Below are 15,957 nucleotides of genomic sequence, written 5' to 3' on the forward strand. Positions count from 1 at the left end.
GGAAATAATAAACTTCAGCTGGGGGGGGATGGGGCTCAGTTTGCCTCCATGACCCCCCCCCCCGGTGGCTGCAACCTGATTAAAACCTGTGGGGGCAAGTGGGGGGACAGGGGCCACGTCCCTTTATTGGTGTGTGTCCCCACCCCGCGGTGTGAGGGGGAGGGCGCACGGCTAATCCCAAGGAGCCCTGGCGGGGGGGTGGGCACTGTCCCCCCTCCTCGCTGGCTGTGTCACCCTGTGCTGCTTGGGGTGGGGTGGGGGCAGCTGTGGGAGGTAACGGGCAAAATATATATATATAAAAAAATATAGAAATGTGGGGTTACAGAACGCGTGTGCGGCACTGCCCGGCAGCACGCGGGGAGCAGCTTCGGGGTGTCCCCTGAGAAAGGGGGGGGTGCAGCCGTGAGGTCCCTCTGCCCGGCTCCTCGTGCCCGTGGGGTGGCCCCGCTGCGGGTGCCAGGGCTGGGGGGGGAGTCCGAAGCGGGATGCGTTGTTCCCCGGCGTTCCCATCCCCTCCCAGGGGTTCAATTAGAGAGAAAATCGATGGTGGCTCGGACCGTCTTGGCGGTGCGGGTGTCCATGGCCGTGACCTTGATCTCGGTGTCACCGAACTGCATGCTGGCACGGATCTCGCGGCGGGCGCGGGCCGGGCCACCGCTGCCACCGTTGTCACCCAGCGCCTCCAGCTCGAGGCTGATGGTGCCGCATTTCCGCACGCCGGGGTCGGTGATATAAACCACGTCGTCGGTGGCGCAGCAGTAGATGTTGATGATGGTTTTGCGTTGGCCCGGGCGGGCCGGGCAGTAGCTGCGTTGAACCACCTCCCCCAAGGCCACGGATTGATCCACGGAGACGAATTTCTCGAAGATGTCGGTGCACCAGTTCTTCCCCTCTTTCACCAAGAGCTTCTCCCGCGGGTGCTTCCCCTCCACGAATTTATTGAGCACCCCCACGCCGTAAGTCAAGGGGGAGCGGCGGACGCGGACGATGGTGGGGTCGAGGCCGAAGAGCACGGCCCCTTTGAGGATGGTCAAACCCACGTCTTGGGGGATGATGACGCGGCAGGTGAGGCCGAAGGCCGCCTGGACCGCACGCTGCAGCATGGCCGACTCCGCGAACCCCCCCACCAGGAAGAGGAACTTGATGCCTTGGACCTCCGGCTTCTTCAGGAGATCATCTGGGGAGGGAGGGAGCGAAGTGGGGGGGGTGTTGAGCAGGGCTGGGGGCTGCCCGTGTGCCTCCACCTGTCCCCGGGCGAGGGTGGGCGCTGGGGACAGCTTGGGGGAGGCCGCTGCAGGGTACTGGGGTGTGTCGCCCCCTCCAGGACCTACCGATGTGTTTGATGATCTGGGTGATGGTGGGCTGGAAGAGCTCGCCCATGGCCTCCGCCGACATCCGCAGCATCCCCTGGGACGACCACTTCACAAAATTGACGCTGGGGGAGCAGAGAGGGTCCGGGGTTGCCCCTCATCCCCCCAACCCCCCCCAAACCCTCCCCTGGGGACCCCCCAGCTCCTTCCGTGGTGACCCCCCCACCTCCTTCTTCCCCTGGGGACTCCCCCAGCCTGTTCCCTCTTCCCCCCCCCCCCCCCTCAATTTAAGTCCCTCTGGGGCCATGTGCTCCCCAGGGGCAGGGTGGGGGGGTCCCCAAACCCTCTTCCCCCCCCCCCCCCCCCCCCCCCCCAGCATCTCACTTGCTCTTCTTGAGGGCCGTCTCCACGTTCTGGCCCCGGTGCTTGCGGTAGAAGTCGATGAAGGAGAAGGGCAGGGAGATGTTGAGGGGGCTGGCACGGGAGGGGGCTGCCGCCCGCTTACCGGGCTTCGAAGGCGATGGTCAAGTCCACCCAGGCGGCGGGACGCTTGGCCTTGAAGGTGGCGATGAAATCCTCCCCGAAAATGTGGCACAGCAGCTTCTCGAAGGCCAAGTCCACCCCCACGGCCCCGTAGGGACCCCCCTGGGGAGCCAGGGAAGAGGTGGGGGGGGCTGGGTCAGGCTGTGTCCCCAGACCCCCCCCCCACCCCCGCGATGGGCTGAGGCCAGGGGCTTTGTGTCACCCTGCGCCTTCCCCACGTGCCTGGGGGGCTGCGATCCCCTGCATGGGGACACCGGGGGGGAGGTGTGGGGGGGGTGTGGGTGTCCTGTCCCCAAACCAGGGTGTTGTGGGCCTTGGCCAAGGCTTCTGCCCCACCTGTAGCCACCCTGGTGTCCCCCATCCCACCCTGTACCCCCCAGCCTCTCCCACCCACATCCCTGTCCAAATGGCACCCCCCAAGCCAGCACCCTTCTCCCACCTAACCCCCCCCCAGCCCAAAACTTCTGTCCCACTGGCATCCCTGCCCCACCTGAGCCCCCCCCAGCCCAGCACCCCTGTTCCTCTGTCACCCACAAACCCAGCACCCCTGTCCCACCTTGCCCCCCACCTTGCCCAGCACTCCAGTCCCGGTCACCCCCAACCCACCACCCCTATTCCACCTGACCCCCCACAACCCATCTCCCACCGGAGCCCCCCCAAACCCAGCACCCCCTCCTTCTGTCACCCCTCATCCCAGCACCCCTATCCCACCTTGTCCCCCCCTGTTCAGTCCTCTGTCCCTCTGTCACCCCCAAACCCAGCACCCCTGTCCCACCTGAGCCCCCCCATTCCAGCCCCCCTGTTCCACCAGCCCCCCCATCACTCTGTCACCCCCCTAACCCATCACCCCTGTCCCCCCTTGCCCCCCCTTGCCCTCCCAGCCCCTGCCCTGCTGCCTGCTGACACCAGGTGGTGCCACAGGCTCAGCCACCGCCCTGCAGGGGACAGGGAGGGGACCCCGGCCGGGGAAGGGGCGGGGGGGGGGGGAGGGTGTCACTGCAGGGTGGAGGGGGGGTGTCTGGGGGCCGCAGGACCCACCTGAGGCTTTGTACAGCTCCTTCAGCGTCCCCTGCGGCTTCTCGATCTGGTGCACGGTGAGATCCACCGTGCCCCCCCCGCAGTCTGCCACGATGTAACGGTCACCTGCGGGCGGTGACAGCGGCCGAGTCGGGGGCCCGGAGCCCCCCCGACCCCCGCGGGATCCCCTCCAGCGCCTGCGGGGTCCCCCCCCGGCATCATGCTTGGGACCCCCATCCCCTGGGCTGCGCTTTCCCCAGGGGAAAAAAATTCAGCTTTAACCAAAATAGGGTTTTTTGGTTTTTTTTCCCCCCAAAAAAACAGCTGAAGAAGTTCTGGGGGGCAGGACGGGGACGTTGCGATGTGAAGGTGGCAGAAAGACCCTGCCCTGCTCAGCACCATCTTGGGGGGGTCAAGCCCAAGTACCAAACCGGAGCCGTGTCACCCCCATAGCAGGACCCGCGCTGGGGCTCCCTGGGGGGCTCTGCCATGGCGGGGGGGGGAGCAGACACACACACACACATCCAGTGCCCGATCCCCTTGCCCGGGGTGACCCTGGGGGCCAGGCAGCGCTGGTGGGGACCCCCACTTATGTGTGTGTGTGCGTGTGTCCCCCCCCCCGCTCAGTGACTCCTGCCTGGGGGTCTGCTGGAAGGGGGGGGCACTGCCCGTCACCCCTCCTACCTGCCTGCATCTCCGACCAGAGCTCCCCCACTCCCGACTCCACCAGGAAGGTGCGGCTGTGGCGGGACCGTCGGAGCTGCTCTCGGGCTGCGGGACAGAGCGGAGGGGCCCGTGTCAGGTTTGGGGGGGGCACTGGGGCCAGGAGCATCACTGGGACCCCCCCGCACTGGGACCACTGGTTGTCCGCTCCCCTCCAGCCACACACCCAACATCCCGCTGCTCTCTGGGATCCCACCTCCACGCCTCCAGCTTGGGGGTGTCCCTGGGCGATGCCGCCACCTCCCCTCTTGTCCCCAGCCCGGGTGGGGTTTCCTCTGCTCCCCCCATCCCCGGACAGGGCACATCAAAGCCTCCCGGAAGGGCAGGGAGCTGTTTGGAGAAGGGGGGGTCATCCCAGCCTGTTTTCAGCACGCCGAGATGGACGCGGCACACTCATTCCATCAGCTCCAGCTCAAACTCCTCCATAAATCTGGGTGCGAACCCCATTTTCTGGCCAAACACAAGGGCTGCAGCCCCCAGCAGCTCCCAGCTCCAGGGCTTGGTCTCAATTGGGCAAACTGGTTCTGCAGTTTGAGCGGGGGGACCCCCAAGCTCCCATGTGTGGGGGGAGCATCCACGGAGGCGGCTCAGGAGGGGGAATGGGGGGAGCAAAGGGGGGAGCAGCCACGGCCTCCCACTCATGACCTCAGCACGGCGCTCTGCTTGTCTGTGCCCCAGTTTCCCCCATCATCAGCAAACTGGGGGGGTCCCCTGCAGTGGTGGGACCAGCCCTGCCCTCGCCCGGGGGTGCAGGATCAGGTCACTGCGCCCGCTTCATGCAGAAACCCACCCGGCTTCTCCCAGAAGTGCTAAAACACCAGGAAAAGGGGAAAAAAAAAAAAAAAAAAACCAAAAAACAAAAATGAGGGAAATGAGGGGGAAAGGGCCCCCCGCGGGGGCTCACCCTGCCGGAAGCTGGAGTCGATGGGGTGCTCAGGCGCCAGCCCGTTGGCGGGGGGTTTGCAGCTCAGGTCGATCAGTTGGTGCAGACGAAGTTTCCTACAATAAATGGAAGCGGCTTCGGGCTCCAGCGCGATCAGCAGCTGCTCCGGGTTCTCCGGGGACACCAGCCCGGCCTGGGGGGAGGACACGGGGTGTCAGGGCAAAAGGGGGGGGGGGTGCGGGTGCACCGGGGCATCCAGGGACATGGTGGCTTTTCCATCCCCACCTTCGTGCATCGCTTTTGCCCGTAGAGATACTCTATGTTGATTCCTACGTGTTACAGCCGTGCCGGGGGGGTGCGTTAGCTCCTGCCCATCCCAGACACCCAACAGCAGCACCCAAGGGGCACCCCCCACCGTGGGGGAGCACATGTCTGCACCCCCAGCTCCGAAATCCTCCCACCACCTCCGTGCCCAAGGGCCAGAGGTTGGGCTACCAGAATCCTTTGTTATGACAGGGGGAGGACACCACGGCCTCCTGTGAGGGTCCCCAAGTGCAGCAGCCCCCCCCGGGGGGGTCCCCTTGCCTTGTAGGCAGCCTCCCGCATGAACTGCTTGGCCGGCTGCTTCCAGATGGCCGGAACGGTGATGACCCAGCGGATGGCATGTCTCTCGGGCAGGGATGGGCACTGGTCCTTCAGCTCCTGCCGGGCGAGAAGCAGCTGGTGACCCCTCTGTTACCCCGGGCTGGAGCATCGGGGCTCTCGGGGGAAGGCGTGGAGAGGACAACACACCCCGAGTTGTGCCTGGGGAGGGAGAGGAGGGGTTTGTGGTGGCGCAGGAAGCCCCGGCGCGGGTGCTGGGGTGGCCCTACCTGCACAGCGTGCTGCTTGAAGAAGCGGAGGGCGTGAGCAAACACCTCCAGCGCCTGCATTTTCTTCCCATTGACGGCTTCTAGTTCGGTGTTCATGGTGAGGTCCTGCCGGCAAGAGTGGGAACAGCCAACGGATGGTGCAAGGTGCCGGGATGTGGCTGGTGCCCGTCCCCCCACCCTGGGCCAAACCACTGGGGCTCAGGCACTTGAAGCGTCGCTCTGCAGCCACCTGCCCTGGAGCAGCTGGGATGGGGGGGCACCAAAAATTCAGCCCCCTGCAAAGGGCTCAAATGTGTGTGTAAAGCCAACAGGGAGCTGGGTGTGCTCGGCTGGGACACTGGTGATGTGAGATCTTGTTCACAGAATCCCAGAATCATGGAGGTTGGAAAAGCCCTCAAAGCTCCTCCAGCCCAACCATGAACCTCACCCTGACCGTTCCCAACTCCACCAGATCCCTCAGCGCTGGCTCAACCCGACTCTTCAACCCCTGCAGGGATGGGGACTCCCCCCCTGCCCTGGGCAGCCCATTCCAACGCCCAACAACCCCTTCTGCAAAGAAATCCTTCCTAAGAGCCAGTCTGACCCTGCCCTGGCGCAGCTTGAGGCCATTCCCTCTTGTCCTGGCGCTGGTTCCTTGGCTCAAGAGACTCATCCCCCCTCTCTGCACCCTCCTTTCAGGCAGTTGCAGAGGGCCATGAGGTCTCCCCTCAGCCTCCTCTTCTCCACACTAAACCCCCCCAGTTCCCTCAGCCGCTCCCCATCACACCTGTGCTCCAGACCCTGCACCAGCTCCGTTGCCCTTCTCTGGACACGCTCGAGTCATTCAATGGCCTTTTTGGAGTGAGGGGCCCAAACCTGAACCCACTCATCGAGGGGCGGCCTCACCAGTGCCGAGCACAGGGGTAAGATCCCTCCCCTGTCCCCCCTGGCCATGCTACTGTTGATACAATACTGTTCGTAGCCGCTCTCCAGCCCACCTGGATTTCTGCTCCCCCCCATCCTGGCAAACTCTTTGCTTTCTGCAAAGTGAGATCCACCCCTGGGGGCAGCTCAGGTCGTGTCCAGCCCAACCAGGGTCCCCACGGTTGCCCTGGGGAGCTGGGGATGGGCGCAGGGACTTACGCTGGTGCTGTGAATCTTCATCTTAAACTTCTCAAAGTAGAGCCAGTCGCGGGCTTCCTCGGGGTCCAGGTCGTGGTAGTAGTCCCTGGCAGTGTAGCCGAAGCTGTGGAAGATGCCCTCTGGCGTCAGCAGGAGGCTGGTGGGGGTCTTCTGGTTGGCCACCCCCGGGTCCCCTCCTTCCCATTTCCTGCAAAGCGGAGCCGGCAGCACCCGTGAGCCCGATGGCCAGAGAACAGACACTGCCCCGTTTCATTTATTTTGGTGGGCACAACCTCAAAGAGGGACAAAGAAGGGACCAGTGTCCCTGGGAAGGCCGTGGACAGAGTGTTCTGCTCCCTGTGCAGCCCCCGCAGGGCTCCTCCACGCCCTCGTTAGAACGGAGCGCTAATGAATCCCTGCTCTCATTCCACCCTCCCATTTCAGGGGCTCCTTCCTCCCGCCGCGGTTGGGCAGCATCCCTCCCCCTGGGGCTGGTGGGGATGTTCGTTGCCCAACCCGGCTCCACCCCAGCGAGCCAACTTCCAGCCACTTTGGGGCAAAAATAAATAAATAAATAAAAGCTTTTAAGAGCCCTGGGAGCAGCTCTGGGGCCTGCGGCCGCTCCTCACCTCATCATGTGGATGGCCTCGGGGTCAGTGGCGAAGCTGAAGGCGTAGCCGCTGGACGTGGTGCCGAAGTCGATGGCCACCACCACGGCGAAGGCGGCGGGTGGCGGGGAGCGAGCCTCGCTCCTCTGAAAGGCAAACGCAGCTGTGGGCCAAGGGCTCTGTCCCGGGGGCAAGCAGCGAGACGGGGCTGGCTGCTCCCAGAAAAAGGGGAAAAAAACCTGCAAAGGGGTTAATTTTTCCTGGATCAGGCCAGCAGAAATGGGACTCGGTGCTGGCAGTTTCCTCTGCAACGATGCGACAGCCGAGACAGCCCCAAAGCGTCGGGAAAGGGGAATGTCTGCACCGGGCTGGGGGTCCCGCGGGCATCTCGTGCGATGCGGGGATTTGGGGACCCCCCGTGAGGGATGGAGCTGCCCGGGGTGGTGGTGGGGTCCCTGATTCTTCCCCGTTTGGGGTGGTGCTGAGCCCTCCACACCTGAACCTTGGCAAATTTTACCCGAGATCCCCCAAAACCTTCCCTGCTGCCGATCTCGGCCCAAGGGACTTCGGCCCAGGCGTCCCCGTGGGTCACCCAACCCAAACCCTTCTTGGCCCCGGTGCTTAAGAGGGTTCTGCTGCTGCCCCCCCACTACAGCTGATGCTTTTCTGGTCCTGCCTTGGGGGCCCCCAGCCCCAGGGACCGGCGGTGCCGAAGGAGCTGCAGCGAGCCCCGTGCCCGCGCTGCCGCCCTCGCCCGCTGCAGCCTCCCGGCGCGTGGGGCAGACCCGAAGAAGCTAAAAACCCTCATTAACTTTTAACGTATCCTGGGTTTGACGAGCGCAGACACCCGCCAGCCGCTGCAAAAGCCGCAGATTAGTGTGGGCGAGGGGGTTGTCTCAAAAATGTGCGTGTTCAGGGAGCTGCAAGGACAGCGAGCGCCAACACGCGCCACCCCTGGGACCTTCGGGTAGGAGCAGGATGAGGCCGGGAGCTTCGCAAAGAGTTTAACTTCTGTTGGTGTTTCCTCCAGCTCCTCTCCTGCCTCCTGTGCTGGAAAAAAACCCTCTGTTCTGTAGATCCCATGACTAAGGGGAGATTTGGGCCGCAGCGATAGACTGACCCATCCCTCAGCTGGTATTGGGGTACGTGGTGGGGATGGCAACGCAAGAGGGGGGTAGTGGGGGGTGACCAGCAACCAGGGAAGGGTCAGAGGGGTCAATACTGGGGGAGATGGACCCCAGCAGCCCCAGGGGACCCCACAACTGCCTTACCGGTGACTGGGAGGGCGTCAGCGGGGCGATGCTGCAGCTCTCGTGAGGCATCCCCGGGGAGCCGGGAGGGGACGGCGTGGGGCACCGCTCGCCGTTGGCACCTGGGGATGGAGCAGGGTGAGGTGGAGATGGACCCCAACCCCTCCTGAAGACCCTTCCCCAAAGTGAGGGCAACGTGCAACATCGTGATGAAGACGCAGCTGGTGGGGGTTTGGCGGTGGAGGTGCTGCGGGGGCTGCTCCTGGTGGGAGCTTCCCAGGCTTGAGGAGCTTCCCATGCTCCTCTCAACCATGTGTGAGGAAGGATCTAATCAGTGCTGATTAAATTAACAAATGAGGAACCCCTTGGAGGTCTCATAAGGAGATACCAGTTGCAGCTGGTGTTTGCACTGGTTGGCTCACAGGGATCCCTCTCTCTGGCTACTGGGCTTGCCCAGAGGATGAGGCCAGGGGCTGGAGAAGAGCCGCAGGCCTGAGGGACCTTCTTCCCCCAGGGCTGGGGGGTGGCAGCTCTTGCTGGGCAGGAGGGTGGGTCGGGGCGAGCTGGTTGTGGTGTTTCAGGGAGGGTTTGGTGTGGGCAGGCTTTGGTGCTGAGCTACCGGCTCAAGGTCTTCTCCATCACCGGGAGAGGAACCGGCACATGGAGGAAGAGTCGTCTCATCCCAGAGCTGGTATCTAAAGTTGGGTGAGTCCGCAAGCCTGGTTTGTCCCCGTTGACTCTACAGAGACCCTTGGTGGGGGCTGCAGATGGAGACACGTCTGTAGATGTGCAAACTGAGGGGGGCTGGATCCTGCCTCGCACATCAGAATCCCAGAATCATGGAGGTTGGAAAAGCCCTCAAAGCTCCTCCAGCCCAACCATGAACCTCACCCTGACCGTTCCCAACTCCACCAGATCCCTCAGCGCTGGCTCAACCCGACTCTTCAACCCCTGCAGGGATGGGGACTCCCCCCCTGCCCTGGGCAGCCCATTCCAACGCCCAACAACCCCTTCTGCAAAGAAATCCTTCCTAAGAGCCAGTCTGACCCTGCCCTGGCGCAGCTTGAGGCCATTCCCTCTTGTCCTGGTGCTGGTTCCTTGGCTCAAGAGACTCATCCCCCCTCTCTGCACCCTCCTTTCAGGCAGTTGCAGAGGGCCATGAGGTCTCCCCTCAGCCTCCTCTTCTCCACACTAAACCCCCCCAGTTCCCTCAGCCGCTCCCCATCACACCTGTGCTCCAGACCCTGCATCAGCTCTGTTGCCCTTCTCTGGACACGCTCGAGTCATTCAATGGCCTTTTTGGAGTGAGGGGCCCAAACCTGAACCCAGGGATCGAGGGGCGGCCTCACCAGTGCCGAGCACAGGGGTAAGATCCCTTCCCTGTCCCTGATGGCCACACCAGTGCTGATACAAGCCAGGATGCCATTGGCCTTCTTGGCCACCCGGGCACACTGCTGGCTCCTGTTCAGCCAGCTGGCAATCAACCCCCCCAGATCCCTCTCTGACTGGCAGCTCCGCATCTCCTCGAGTGACCCCCCCCCAGCTCCTCCAGCAGCAGAAGCCTCGTCCCAGGGATCCCCGTTAATCCCGGGGTGTGAGCACTGGGGCCGGCCCACACGCCACGGGGCTGCCTGCACCCCCCCTACCGCATGGCTCCAACTAGCAGAGGGGATTAATCACCCACCCCGCCAAAGCAGAACCTGCTCCCAGCTGGATTCCGGGGAGATCTGGGGCCGGAGGAGGAGACTCCTTGTTTTTTCATCAGGGAAGCGTAAAACTCCAGCTCCCCTGTGCCAGTGGGCGCTGGCAGCTGGGGTCCCTGCCCAGGTGAGTCCACCCCAGCTCCCACTGTGACCAGTTTGCCCCAGGACGCCCAAGGGGCAGCACCCTAAATCCCTCTGGCTGCTCGGGAACCCCAGAGCCTGCAGGGGGGCTGGTCTGGGACCCCCCAACAGCAGCTGCTGTGGGGTTGGGGCTGGGCTCGGCCACACTGACACCCCCCTCCAGGCTGTGGGGGTCCTGCCTGCTCCCCACTGCTTTATCCTCCTCTGGATGAGTGCTGAGCTGCCAGCACATCGCTCGCCCCAGCTTGGTGCCCCCCCCGGGAGCCGCGATGCAGCTCCAGTCCCTTCGCACCCGCTCCATAAGTGCCTTTCCCTGTATCCTGTGTCTGTGCCATAAATATTTGATCCCTGACAAACAGGAACGTCCCTCTGGGCATCTCCGAGTGCCAGCAGAACCCCGCAGCGGGGGGAGGCCGGTGTCCCCCAGCCTGGAGGGGGGGGGAAAATATTCCCCAGACTGGGCAGGGAGCCAGCAGCTCCGCTGGGCTTCAAGTTTGGGGGTGCAGAGACCCAGCCCCGGGGCCGTGCTCATGAAACATCTTTCCTGCGTGTCCAGAGCTGGAGTTGGCACCTGCTGGCATGTGGGCACTGGGATCCCAGTGATCTGGAGTGGGGGGGAGCTGGGGGGCACTTCTCAGAGGGTTAATTCTTGCAGTCGCCTCATCGCTCGGGCTGCTCCCCGGCTTGTGTTTGCAGGGTCAGGTTTCCTCGCCGCAGCTGGTTCTGGTTACCCCAGTGCAGGAGCAGTGTGGGGGGCTCCTCTGTGCCACAGAGGTGGGGGGGGACAGACGGATGGGTGGGGGATTTGGGGGAGGGGTCAGGGATGGCTGGGTGTGCACGGAGGTGATGGGAAAGGGGCCCTGGAGTGTGACATTGCAGAGAGCTCGTCTGTGCATGGGAGGGTGGGATGAGGGGGGAGCAGGGGACCCCCCCACCTGCTGTTTTGTGTCGTCCCCCCCACCCCGCACTGAGGAGCAGCCTTACCCATCCGGAGACTCTGCATCCCAGGCTGCAGCAGCGTCGCCATGGCTGCAGGAGAAGAAGGAGGGACAGTGGTGGAACGTGTGGCCGAAGGCCCTCAGCAGTGGGGTGACGTGAGCTGGGGTCCCCCCCCACCACCCTGAGCATCACTAGGTGAGCCTCAAGCCCCCCCCCTTCAAAGACCCACCAGGCACAGGGGTGGCTGTGACCCTGCACCGCCCGAGACCCCCGCTGGGAGCAGGGGCTGCGGGTGGGAGACCCCAAAACCTGGCGGGGGGGGCTCGGCACCAGTCTCCTTTCACAGAATCCCAGAATCATGGAGGTTGGAAAAGCCCTTGAAGCTCCTCCAGCCCAACCATGAACCTCACCCTGACCGTTCCCAACTCCACCAGATCCCTCAGCGCTGGGTCAACCCGACTCTTCAACCCCTCCAGGGATGGGGACTCCCCCCCTGCCCTGGGCAGCCCATTCCAACGCCCAACAACCCCTTCTGCAAAGAAATACTTCCTCATATCTAGTCTAAAACCTTCACTGAAGCAGATGTGCCTGATGCAGATGTGTCTGACACAGATGTTGTGTGCCAAACGCCCTTCCACCGGCGCAGGGTCCCCGCCGTGGCTGTTTTGGGCTTGATCAAAGAAAGAAAGCGAGGGCGGGTGATCCCGTAATGTTATTTTTCTTCATCGGAGCAGTCACCGCCCAGGGCCAGGCTCCCTGCAGCATGGTGGCCGCGCTGGCCGGAGCAGGAAGGGCCGAAGTCACCCCTGCCCGTCCCAGGGGCTGCGACCCAGCGCTGACCAGCTCCAAAACTCCTTCCCCAGCTCGTAAACCAGCTCCTGGTTCCCTGCCCGACGTGAGAGCATCCCATCGCCTCCGCGGCTGCTGGCCCCACACCGGCCGCTTTCATCCCGCCGAGCTGCGGGTTCAGGACAAGGCTGAGCTCATCAGGGAGAGGTTTTGCTCTAAGCCAGACCCACCCACGCGCTGCCGGCCCGGCGGCTGGATCCTGCTCGCTCTCGGCACCCTTGTGCTAAAAATGGCAGGTGGGGGAACCTTTCCCCGGGGTGAGGAGGAGGCTGAGGAAGGCTGCGGGGTCAAACCGCAGCAGGGAATGTGGCGCTGGGGGTCCTGGAGGGTGCGGGGCTGAGGGGCTTCACCACTAAAACTGGGCTTTCCGTGAGGTTTTGTGAGCCTGGCGAGGATGTACTCAGGGATCCAACGCTGGGAATTTGTGTCTCCACCAGCAGAAACTCTGCCCGGGGGTTTCGCTTGTGGTTTTGGTGGCTGTTTGTCCCCGCTGCAGGTCAGACACCCCCCAGGGCCAGGCGGGGGGAACCTGGGTTTGTCACCCCAGAGCCCAGCCCAATGGGGCCGTGTAGGGGTGTCCTCTGCGTCCCCGTTCCCAGGGGTCTAAGCTCCCAGGGGAGCTGCTGGTGTCCCGCTGGTGCTTGGGGCTGGCAGCAGTGAGACCTTGAGCTCTGGGGACTCGAGGGTTTCAGTCCCAGCCCCTCCAGGGATGTGGAGGGGGGGACCGGGTAGACCCTCAGACTGCGGGTGGCTGAAATTCTCCATCTCAGCAAACCAAGATCTGACAGCAGGTCCTGCCGAGGGGGTTGGCTGGTGGCTGCTTTTGTCCCCAGGCCCCTTCCTGGGGTCCCAGTGGGGATGATGAATGGCTTCAGCTGGTGGCAGCGGGACCGAGGTGTCCCCCAGACCCCCGAGGGGTTTTGTCTGGTTGTGCCTCCTCTTGCTGGCGAGGCTTTGGGGTACCCAGTGAGCCTGGCACCCCCCCAATCCTGCCTGGTGGACACGAGCGGATCCCTCCCATCCCACGCACACGCTCGCATCGAGCCTGTGTGTGTCCCTTGGTGCCGTCCCTGGGCAGCCATCGCCCTGCCTGCGCACCGAGCTGCCTGCACCCGCACCCCCTCCCAGGGACACGGGCGAGAGTCTCTGGCTCGGGGGGGGGGGCCCTGCTGTGATGTCAGGGAGAGGATCCCCGCGGCTCCCGGCACTCGCTTGTGCGGGAGTAGCGTTTTTGAGGATTTTCCACCATTTCCGCCTCCGCAGGGGCTCACGGAAATGGGGAAAGGAAACAAGTTTGGGAAGGTTTTAGGGCAGCCAAGCCTGGCAGGCAGGACACCAGGGCCTCGGCGCAACCTTTGCCGAGCGTGGGGGGGCTCGGGGCAGCGGCGGGGCTGGGCTCCAGCTGGGTGTTTGTCCCCATGAGCCTCTTGTGCCGGGAGTGAGCTGGGGAGTCCCCATATCCTCCGCCGTCGGGTTTCTGTGGCCGTTTGTGGGCGCCCACCCCCTTCCCGCTGCCATCACTCGGCCACAGCTGGGACGTGAGACTCGGCGTGGTGTCCCGGCCGGCCGGGGAGGTGACACCCTCACCCCGGCCAAAGGAAGAGCTGCGTGACACCAGGTCCCCTCTGTCCCCGCACCCCAGACAGTGCCTCTGCGTGTCCCCAGCTCCCACGGCCGCTTACCTCTGGTGTGTGGGGGGGACACACAGGTTGGGGACCCCTCTCTCCAGCCACCGCCTTCTCGCTCCAGCCGTGCCAGGTGGGTGCTGGGTCCCCCCGTCACCGGTCTGCCTGCGCAGCCGGCCCCGCCGAGCAGCCCCCCGCTCTCCGGCTTCCTCCGGCTTCCCCCCCTGCGCCTTCCTCCCACTCCCGGCCGGCGCCCAGCCCAGCCAGCGCCTCAAATTGCAATTCCAGCTGCAGATGTGGGAGCGGGAGGAGGAGGAGGCAGGGCCAGCGCCGCCGGGAATGAAACCTAAACTCCCCACTCGGCCCCGGGCTGGCCGCAGCCTCCCTGAGCCGGGGGATCACGAGGGGGGACGGACCCCCGACGGGGGTGAGGTTCCCTCAACATCTGGGGGGAGAATGAGACATCGACAATCCCCCACCTCTGCCAGCACTGTCACCCCGTTAATTTGCCTTTTCTCCGTCCCCAACCTGTTTCTCTCCCCATTTTTGTCACTCTCTTCATCCCGGCTGACGCATCAGACGTAGCCACCTGGCTCTCTGTGCCAGTCTTTACCCACCGCTGGCCCTTGGCCCATCTGTCTGTCTGCCCGTCTGTCTATACAGCCAGCCACCTCCTGACTTCAGAGCCCCATTTCTCCTGGCCCCACAGCCCCCCCCGGGATGTGCTGCTCTCCGGATGGTGCTCCCAGCCCGGGCTGGGCTGGGGAAGTGGGGCTGGGGTGGCCTGAGAGCAGGAGGCAGGGGAGGGCTCCATCCTGCGGCTCCCAGAGGTCTTGTGCTGAGAAGAAATGACCCGTGGAGGACTCAAAAGCGCAGGCAGATTACCGGGATCACTGGGATCATTGAGATCATGGAGATCATTGGGGTCATGGAGATTATTTGGATCATTGAGATCATCGGTATGATTGAGCTCCTTGGGATCATTTGGATCATTGAGAACATTTGGATTGTTGGGATCATGGAGATCTTTGGGATCATGATGATCACTGGGATCATGGAGATTATTGGGATCATTGAGATAACTGAAATCATTGGGATCATTGGGATCACGGGGATCATGGAGTTGAGATAATTGGGATCATTGAGATAATTGAGATAGTTGGGATCGTTGGGATTGTTGAGATAATTGACATTGTTGGGATCACTGGGATCGTTGAGATAATTGAGATCATTGGGATTGTGCCTCAGGATGAAGAAGTCCCTGACCTGCAGATCGCTGGAGGGGTGATCTTATTAAAAACCTGCAAAGATATATAAAATTTAGGTCTGTGAAATTAACAGAGTAGGCGTAAACTGGATCCCAAAGGGATTATCCCACAGGTCCTAAGCAGTCATGGGGAGCAGAGGCTCCGTGCTGCTGGAATCACACCGGGGATATGCTGAAGCTGCGGAACCCGAGTCCCCTCCCTCAGGGCTCTGAGGTGGCGATGAAGTTGTTGGGCCTTTGTTCGTCCCCCCGGGCAGCCCAGACACCCCGGTGATGGGCCCCGCAGGGTGGGTGCAGCCTGAGGACCACGCTGGGAGGGTGTCAGGGGTCTCCCTCATGGCTGTGGGGAAGGGCTGGTGTGCTGGGGGCCTGTGGTTGTCTGTCTGTCCCCCCCTCACACCCCACATGCCTCTATCCACCTCCTGACTCACTGTACGCGCGCATCCCTCCCGCCCCGCACGCATTTATCTGCCCATTTGCTGCCTGCTGACTCCCCCTCTCGCCTGAGTCACTGGTCCCAGTTTGGGAACTGGGAAGAGCCTGGCAGATGTGTGCTGGGCTGGGAGGGGGTGAGCAGGCAGCTCCTGCAGGCAGGTCAGGCAGGACCTGGCAAAGGACAGCACTTGGGCCGGTCGCTGTGGTTTCCTGAGCAGGCTGTGGGCGCACGTATGAACACGTATGTGCACGTCCGGGTGCACACGCATATGCGCACACATGTCGCATCCCGCTTCCTGCGCCGGCTGGATGGAAAAAGCCATTTTCGAGGGCTTGCAGGTGCTCGGCTGTACTGGGGCGGTACTGGGGCTGTACTGGGGTTGTACTGGGGCTGGCGGGGGTCGAGGTGATGGGCTGGGTGGCAGCAGCAGGGAGGTCTCAGTTCCCCACCCCGAATGTCTGCCCTGCCCCGGAGCTGGGGAAGGTTCTGGAGGGAGGGGAAGCGGGGGGGGCGGGGGGGCTACGCCTGTGTTTTCTTCCCTGGCGCGGGGTCAAGGGATGAGGTAGCGCTTTCCGGGAATTGAGGCAGGGCCCGTGGAAATGCCTCGGCCAGGCAGGAAGCCCGGGAGGAGAACGCAAAGCCGGAGCTGGGAAGCGAGCACCGGTCCCTGGCCTGGGTTGGGCCAAGCGT

At 63.6% G+C, this 15,957-nt stretch overlaps 1 protein-coding gene across 1 annotated transcript; it reads right to left on the reverse strand.

The window, feature by feature from the left end:
* Positions 1 to 512: 512 nt before the first annotated feature.
* Positions 513 to 14,156, reverse strand: HSPA12B (heat shock protein family A (Hsp70) member 12B). The gene is given in 14 exon segments (XM_074865337.1): positions 513 to 1,177; positions 1,332 to 1,435; positions 1,695 to 1,813; positions 1,815 to 1,953; positions 2,891 to 2,996; positions 3,555 to 3,641; positions 4,498 to 4,669; positions 5,062 to 5,178; positions 5,349 to 5,453; positions 6,471 to 6,657; positions 7,079 to 7,203; positions 8,329 to 8,429; positions 11,136 to 11,180; positions 13,622 to 14,156. Coding segments are annotated over 13 exon segments (2,058 nt in total). The 5' UTR covers positions 11,179 to 11,180; positions 13,622 to 14,156; the 3' UTR covers positions 513 to 524.
* Positions 14,157 to 15,957: the final 1,801 nt, after the last annotated feature.

The sequence above is a fragment of the Strix uralensis genome, chromosome 4 (genome assembly GCF_047716275.1).
Source record: "Strix uralensis isolate ZFMK-TIS-50842 chromosome 4, bStrUra1, whole genome shotgun sequence".
NCBI classification, from domain to species: domain Eukaryota; kingdom Metazoa; phylum Chordata; class Aves; order Strigiformes; family Strigidae; genus Strix; species Strix uralensis.